The sequence below is a fragment of the Zingiber officinale genome, chromosome 7B, assembly GCF_018446385.1.
Source record: "Zingiber officinale cultivar Zhangliang chromosome 7B, Zo_v1.1, whole genome shotgun sequence".
NCBI classification, from domain to species: domain Eukaryota; kingdom Viridiplantae; phylum Streptophyta; class Magnoliopsida; order Zingiberales; family Zingiberaceae; genus Zingiber; species Zingiber officinale.
Genome location: NC_055999.1, coordinates 2,885,476 through 2,894,499, shown reverse-complemented (window position 1 = coordinate 2,894,499; position 9,024 = coordinate 2,885,476). Strand labels below are relative to the sequence as shown.

Below are 9,024 nucleotides of genomic sequence, written 5' to 3'. Positions count from 1 at the left end.
AACGAACAAGTGAATTATTCATGCAATTATGTAACGACATGTATATCTACGAAGACGAGAAATAATGAGAAATAGCAAGACTCCCCTTTCACATTGGATAGATGACCTCGGTACTGTTCATTTCTTGCATCACCATCCCATTTGCTCCTTCATGAAATATCTTTAGCCTATGTCCATTCACTTTGAATTTCCGATCAGTAGACTCTTCCTTTATCTCCAAGACTCCATAAGGGAAAATGTTAGTCACACTAAAGGGTCCTTCCCAACGAGATTTCAATGTGCCTTTCATCAATTTAAGCCGGGATTTATACAAAAGCACTTTGTCACCAATTTTGAACTCCTTCCCTATAATGTGTTTGTCATGAAAATTCTTGGTCTTTTCTTTGTAGATCCTTGAGTTCTCAAATGCCTCTAGTCTAATTTCTTCAAGTTCTTGGAGTTGTAATTTCCTCTCTTCTCCAGCTGTGCTAGCATCAAAATTACAAGCTTTCACTGCCCAAAATGCTCTATGTTCAATTTCCACTGGAAGGTGACAAGCTTTACCATACACCATCCTATATGGAGACATCCCTATGGGTGTTTTGAAAGCTGTCCTGTAAGCCCAAAGTGCATCATCTAATCTCTTACTCCAATCTTTCCTGTCAGGTCTCACTGTTTTCTCCAAAATTGACTTCACTTCTCTATTTGATACTTCTGCTTGTCCATTTGTTTGGGGATGATAGGGAGTAGAAATTCTATGTGAAACTCCATATCTGCTCAGCATAGCCTTCATGCGTCTGTTACAAAAATGTGATCCTTGATCACTAATTATTGCCCTGGGCACGCCAAACCTGCAGAAAATATGTGTCCTGACAAAACTACAAACAACTGAAGAATCATCAGTCCTGGTGGGGATGGCCTCCACCCATTTGGAAACATAATCAACTGCTAGCAAAATATATGAAAATCCAAAAGAGACAGGAAATGGGCCCATGAAATCAATACCCCACACATCAAAAACCTCACAAAATAGCAAAAAATGTTGAGACATTTCATTTCTAGGTCCTATGTTCCCAGTTCGTTGACACCTATCACATGATCTACAAAAAACATAGGCATCACGAAAAAGGGTGGGCCAGTACAATCCACACTCCAAAACTTTCCTTGCAGTCCTTTGTGGTCCGAAATGTCCCCCACACTCGAATGAATGACAAAATGTAAGTACCGACTGGAACTCGAAATCAGGTATGCATCTCCTAATAATCTGATCACTACAAAATTTCCACAGATAAGGATCATCCCACACATAATATTTCGAATCACTTCTCAATTTATCCTTTTGAGCTTTTGAAAATTGTGTAGGAAAAACATTACCTACTAAAAAATTAACCAGATCTGCATACCATGGAGACTCACCATGCACCCTGAAGAGCTGCTCATCTCTAAAATCATCATCAATAACCGTATTGTCCAAATCCCCTTCAATTCTGCTCAAATGATCTGCAACCAAGTTCTCCTTTCCACTCCTATCACGAATCTCCAAATCAAACTCCTGGAGGAGAAGCATCCATCTAATCAATCTGGGCTTAGCATCTGGCTTCTTAAGGAGAAACTTGCTGCATGATCAGAAAATACAACCACGTGAGAACAAAGTAAATATGATCGAAATTTATCTAAAGCAAAAACAATGGCAAGAAGCTCTTTTTCTGTCGTGGTGTAGTTTGCTTGAGCAGAATCTAAGGTCTTCGATGCATAACAGATCACATGTGGTGCTCCCTCTACTCTCTGTGCAAGTACTGCCCCTATGGCAAAATTCGAAGCATCACACATCAGCTCAAAAGGTAAAGCCCAATCTGGTGGCCTGATGATAGGTGCAGAAATCAAAGCCTCCTTCAATCTCTGAAAAGCTTCCTTACACCTCTGATCAAACTGAAACTCCACATCTTTTTGAAGCAACTGAGACAGTGGAAGAGCAATCTTACTGAAGTCCCTAATAAATCTCCTATAGAATCCTGCATGGCCAAGAAAAGCTCGAACATCCCGCACGCATGCGGGGTAAGATAAGGAAGATATAGCGCTAACTTTAGCAGGATCTACCTCAATACCTCTCTTAGAGACTATGTGTCCTAAAACAATACCATGCTCAACCATAAAATGACATTTTTCAAAATTAAGTACCAAGTCAGTCTCAATGCATCTATCTAAAACCCTAGACAAATTTTCTAGACATGCATCAAATGATGAACCATATACAGAAAAATCATCCATGAAAATTTCCATGCAATGCTCTAATAAATCACCAAAAATACTTACCATGCATCGCTGAAAAGTTCCTGGAGCGTTGCATAATCCAAATGGCATCCGTCTGTAGGCAAATGTACCGAAAGGACAAGTGAAGGTGGTCTTCTCCTGATCCTCTGGGTCGATGCAAATCTGAAAATATCCCGTGTAACCATCTAGGAAGCAATAATGTGACTTGCCCGCTAGTCTCTCCAACATCTGATCAATAAAAGGTAGGGGGTAGTGGTCCTTTCTGCTTGCTTGGTTCAGCTTCCTATAGTCCACACAAACTCTCCAAGAATTCTTCACTCTGGTGGGCACTAACTCATTCTCTTCATTAGTCACAACTGTCACCCCTGATTTCTTTGGAACCACATGGATAGGACTTACCCACTTCTGTCGGAAATAGGGTAAATGATACCACTGTAGAAGTCTAGTCACCTCTTTCTTTACCACATCAAGGATCGTGGGTTAAGTCTCCTCTGGGGTTGTCTCACTGGTTTCACATCCTCCTCCAAGTAAATCCTGTGCATGCAAATAGAAGGACTAATACCAGGAATATCTGCTAAAGTCCATCCAATGGCCTTCCTGTGCTGCCTCAAAATCTCTAATAATCTGCTTTCTTGTTCTGGTTCTAGATTCTGGGCTATGATGACAGGTAGCTGCTGGTTCTCTCCTAAATAAGCATACTTCAAATGTGGCGGCAATGGCTTCAACTCATCCTGTGTCTTGTCAACTGAAAGCGATCCTAGGGGTAATGCTTCTCCTAAGCAATCCCCTACGCATAATTTCTCTTCTCTGGGCGATCCTAGGGATAGAGCTTCTCCTAAGCAATCCCCTACGCATAAATTATCTCTCTCACTCGGATATACTCCACAAGACTCATCATCCACTCCCAAGGCTGAAATATCCTCCTCTTCTGAAAACAAAAAATCACCTATACCACCCTCTGCAGCATCTGAGTCTGAATCAATCACTGAAAAGAAATTTATACTGTCCAGCTCCTCTGAAATATCCAGACTAAGAATTGAATGATCCTCTCTAGGATGCTTCATAGCGTCAAGAATACTGAATCGGACCACTGTGTCTCCTATCTCCATAGAAAGTGTGCCCGCATGAACATCAATCTTGGTCCTTGCAGTCTTCAAAAATGGTCGTCCAAGAATGAGTGGAGATCTACTGGCCAGATAGTCTCCCTCCATATCAAGGATATAAAAATCTGCAGGAAAGATAAGTTCTCTCACCTTAACCAATACATCTTCAATAACTCCAGCTGGGTGAGTCTGACTGCGGTCAGCTAACTGAATGACTACTCCTGTAGGTTGTAATGGTCCAATCCCTAATGTCTGAAAAACTGATTTTGGCATCACATTAATTGAAGCTCCCAAATCCAGCATGGCATCTTTAAACAAATTACTCCCAATCTCACAAGGAACTGTAAAAACTCCAGGATCTTCGCATTTCTGAGGAACTGTTTGAAGAAGTGCAGACACATTCTTTCCCATGCTAATTAACTCATTCCCCTTCAATTTCTTCTTGTGCACACAAAGATCCTTCAAAAATTTTGCATATTTTGGAATTTGCTTGATCATTGTGAGTAAAGGAACATTTACTTCTACCTTGCTAAATAAATCCACAAGCTCTTGGAACTCCTTTGCTTTCTCCTCCTCTACATTCTTCCTTGGTTGAACTTTGCGTTGAGGGAAAGGCAATGGAATGCTCTGCTCTGAATTCTGAAATCCTGCATTTCCAGATTTGCTGCTTTCTGAAGTTGTTGCTGTTGGAAAATGTTCAGCTAGACAAGAGTTGCTGGAAAAATCTGGCATCAGATTTCCACCTCCTTGTGAATGTTCCAAACCGTATGGATCAATGTGAATTGGATTAGAACTTGAAACTGGCACATTCTGCACTTCTGGAAGTCCTTCATTGCTGGAACCGGATGGCTGAATTTCTGAAAAATTTTCAGCAGCAGCTCTTCCTCTTGAAGATTCTGAAACTTTTCTCCCACTCCTTAAAGTTAATGCACTAACGTTCCCTTTAGGATTCGGAATTGTTTGAGATGGTAATTGACTCGATCCCTGAGCTTGAATCTGATTAATGCTAGAAGCCAATTGCCCAATCTGCCTTTCCTGATTTTGTTGCTGCTGAAGAATTTGTTGCATTAATTCCTCCAATCTAGCTTGCTGTGGATCTGAATTTGAAACATTATTGGAAATTCCTTGAGTTAAACTCATCTTTGTAGGTGCTGGAAGTGCTGGAATTGCTTGCTGGAAATTCTGATTTTGAGATTGATAATGCTGATTCTGATTCTGATTCTGAAATTGCTGATAAGGCTGATACGATTGCTGATATTGATTTGCAGGTTGGTAATGATGCTGAAAACCTTGCTGGAAATTCTGATTATGCTGCTGGAAATTCTGATTTTGCTGCTGGAAACCTTGCTGAGGTTGCTGGAAATTGCTGGAATTGTGGCTGAAATGCTGATTTGAAGATGGATGTTGATAGAATAAATTGCCATACTTCAAATTTGGATGATCTCTCCAACCCGGATTATATGTAGATGAATACGGGTCATGTTTTTGTTGGAACTGAGCTCTAGAGAATGCTGCCAAAGATTCATCTTGATGGAGATTTGGACAAAGTTCTGAAAGGTGATCTTGACTCGAACAAATGCTACAAACTATGCTTTGTTTACATGGAAATTGCATATTCGGCACAACAGAAGGTTGAGTAGCATTGTTCAAAGCTAATTGTTTCACCAAGGTCGTTAATTCCATCAATGAATTCTTTATCTCCTTTTGTTCATTAGAAACCATTTGAACCTCACCAACTCCTCTAGTAGTGAGTGCTCTACTTCCAAATTGCTGTGAATTTTCAGCCATGTTCGAAATTAGCTCCCGTGCTTGCTCTGGAGTTTTGTTCACTAAAGCTCCTCCGGCTGCTGCATCTATCATACTTCTGTCCATAGGTAATAAACCCTCATAGAAGTATTGGACTAGTAACTGCTCACTGATTTGGTGTTGAGGACAACTTGAACATAATTTCTTAAATCTCTCCCAATAGTCATATAATGTCTCTCCCACCACTTGCTGAATCCCACAGATGCTTTTCCTAATAGTTGCAGTCCTTGAGGCTGGAAAGAATTTCTCCAAGAAAGCCTTCTTCATATCAATCCATGAAGTAATAAATCCCGGTGGTAAATAATACAACCAATCTTTTGCTACTCCAGTAAGTGAAAATGGAAAAGCCCTTAGCTTGATATCCTCTTCTGAAATTCCTTGTGGCTTCATGGTTGAACAAACCACATGGAATTCATGCAAATGTCTGTTTGGGTCTTCTCCAGATAATCCTTGATATTCGGGAAGCAAATGAATCAACCCTGATCTCAGCTCAAAATCACCAGCTAAAGTTGGGTAAGTGATACATGAATACTTGAAAGCCTCATCAGGAGCTGCAAGCTCCTTCATTGTCCTACTATGATCAGCCATGGGGGTATCTGAAGATGATAAAGAACTTCCTGAGTCCTCTGAAATTTTCTCCTGAATTCTCAAAGCTCTGAAGGTCCTTTCAATTTCCGGATCAATATCAAGTAACTTATCACATGAAGACCTGGTCATACCACCAAAAATCAATAATTAGAACAAAAGTGGATAGACAATAAAATCAAGAAAGTGAAAACAAAGAAAAGATAAACTATGCACAATCTAAAAACAAACTAACTCTACTAGCTTCCCCGGCAACGGCGCCAAAATTTGGTAATGGTCAATCATCAAATTAACAATTTAATATTGAAAACTCTCTATTCATAAAAAACGATGATGTAGTACGAGTCCCAAGTCGAATCTCACAAGGAAACTAATAGTAGAATGCTTGATCTTAGATTAGAATTATTTATCTTTTGAGGTTTTCTCCTGATAAAATTGAAGTGTTTAGATTTGTTTCAAATCCTAAGTTAAGAATTGAAATGCAATTAATAAAACTGATCTTAAGCAACAATTAAATCCTAGATAAAGAAAACTAACGTACTTTGTGATTTAGAAACTAAAAGAGATATAACAGAATTAAATTTGCAGAAATAAAAGTGCAGAAATAGAGCTAGAGAAACAAGAGGAAAAGAGTTAAAATGCAGAATTAAGATCTAAAACAACTACAGTCAACCAACTACTACTCTTACTGCTAAACAATAACATTCTTCTCTAAGCCAAGTTCTGAATTTAATTACACTTAACAAATCCTATGAAATTACTACAACGAACACAAAGATTAAAACCTAATTACACTAACAGCAACTACTGGAATTACTACATCAAATAAAAACAGAACTAAGTCCACTAAAGAATTCTGCTGGAAATTTCTATATCAAAGAACAGTAATCAAAGCTGTAGCAACTACAAGACCAGGAACTATTTAAACTCAACAAAATCTACTGAAATGATTGAATTGAAAACCAGAATTGTAAACTAATTTTATTAACAGAAACTTGCTGGAAATTCTGCATTACAGAACAGGGAATAAAAGCAAAATTATGGAAAGAAACTGAGCTGTCCACTAAACTGTGCTACAAACGAAATCTAGATCTAGCTAAAAACAGTAATAAAATGCAAGATTAAAACTAAACCAATTCCAATCACAACCAATTCTTGAATCACAACTCTTGTCGTCACACAAGAGTCCTCACTTGAAACCTCAAATGCGAAATCCAGAAAAGCAGAAAAAAAAACGCAGCTGATCTGTTTTCAGATCTGAACTCCGCTGATCTTGACCAAAGAAACCTCTCTGGAAGAGTACAGGTTCAGATCTGTGTGGAATTGTCGAAATCTGGATCTGAGATTCAGTTCTGTGCTCAGCAATGGCTTGCTGCAGGATGGTGGATGGCGGACTGATGTAAGTCGAAATCCATCAGAGAAACCTCTCTGATGTTCCCTGAATACAGAGGATGAACTCCTGCTATCATCACCGTTCAAACAGGAGTGGAGATGAAGATTGAATCCCAGCAAAATTTTCCGTCGAGACCTCTCCGGCGAACTTCCAGCTTCAGGAAAAATAGGTCAGCAGCTTCCTTGCATCTTCCTCTATGGATCTGTAGCTCAAGATGAGATTATCACTGGAATCGGGGGCTTGCGCGCGCGCTAACGGAGAAGAAATCGCCGATGGCACGATGAACAGTAGGCGCAGCCACTGTTCATCCGCGATTCTTTTGGGTTTTATACCAAGGTTTGAACCGGGATTTGCATTTGGTTTAGGGCTTAGTTTAGGAGGAAAATTAGGGATTTGATGAGAAGGTTTGACATGGGTTAGCTCAAGAGGAAAGCTCCATTTAATGGATCGGGCCCAATCCAAATTCTTGTAGTCCAATGAGCCTATTCCTTCAAAACAAATAAAGTACCATTATTAGATAGGATTCCACAAGAAATATATAGAAAATGCAACAATGCTCTAAATAATCCTCGACTCATAAGATATAAGATAAAACAAGAATTCATCATATGAGGAGATGCAAAATACTCAATTAAAGAGCCAAATTTATGCACAAAAATACTAACTATCATTGAGCGTGTTTCGGCTGATCATTCAAGCCGGTCATATATATATATTAAGAATACCTTCTGTTAAGTATGTTTCGGCCGGTCATTCAAGCTAGCCATATATATATTATGCATACCTTCTGTTAAACATGTTTTATCTAGGAATGTACCATAAGTTTTTTAAGGCTGATCACCTTTACGCTCGGTCGGGCTTTGTCAGGCCGAGCGTCTGTAAGTATATTGGTGCTCGCTCGGCCACCACTCGACCGGTAATATACTAAAAGTTGTATAAGGCTAAATTCCTTTACACTCAGTCGGGCTTTTCTTGACCGAGCGTGTGTAAGTACATTGGTGCTCACTCGGCCGGTAATATACTAAAAGTTGTATAAGGCTAAATGCCTTTACGTCCGGTCGAGCTTTGTCTGACCGAGCGTCTGTAAGCACATTGGTGTTCGCTCGACCTTCACTTAGTGGGTAATACACTAAAAGCTTCTATAAGGATAAATACCTTTATGCTCAATCGGGCTTTGCCTGACCGAGCGCGTGTAAGCACATTGGTGCTCGCTTGGCCTTCACTCAGCCAGTAATACACTAAAATCTTCTATAAGGATAAATACCTTTATGTTCGGTCGAGCTTTGCCTGACCGAGCGCATGTAAGCACCTTGGTGTTCGCTCGACCTTCACTCGACCAGTAATATACTAAAAACTTCTATAAGGTTAAATACATTTACGCTCGGTTGGGCTTTGCCGGACTGAGTGAGTGTAAAAAGCCTTTTATTTGGTCGTTCATTATCCTATCAATCATACATTCACCCAGCTATATACCCCTCCTATCTTTCTTGACCATGGCCTCTACTTCATTTTCCAGGCCGATTCATCATAACTCATATCACTAGAGTCCCCTTCAAGTCTAGTCGAAGGAGGTATGACCGACTGACTAGACATGAGTCTCAATTTTATTTATTTGCTCTACTCGTATAACTCAGTATTCTATGCTTTCTTTTTACTTCTCTTTTAACCAAATCTTGAGAGTCGTTCGATTTTTCAAAATTATTTTGTCGATAATTGGCCCTTCAACAGAAAGAGAATGTTCGAAAATATGACGTCTAAGCATATGATTTGATCTTTTCTGTCTATCATAAATGCCTCTTTTTAGGTGAGCGTCATGTAGAATTTTTTCCTATTTCTTTAAGCAACCTTTAACATGCTTTTTTTTTTTTATCAATGTCCCATCACATT

At 39.4% G+C, this 9,024-nt stretch overlaps 1 protein-coding gene across 1 annotated transcript; it reads right to left on the bottom strand.

Annotated features, from left to right (window-relative positions):
* Window positions 1-2,708: 2,708 nt before the first annotated feature.
* On the bottom strand, window positions 2,709-7,158 carry LOC122007403. Its single transcript, XM_042563271.1, has 2 exons — window positions 6,986-7,158; window positions 2,709-5,868 (listed from the first exon to the last, which is right to left on the bottom strand). The coding sequence occupies exon 2, from the start codon at window positions 5,745-5,747 to the stop codon at window positions 2,709-2,711; it is 3,039 nt and encodes a 1,012-aa protein (XP_042419205.1). The 5' UTR covers window positions 5,748-5,868; window positions 6,986-7,158.
* Between the last annotated feature and the right edge of the window lie 1,866 nt (window positions 7,159-9,024).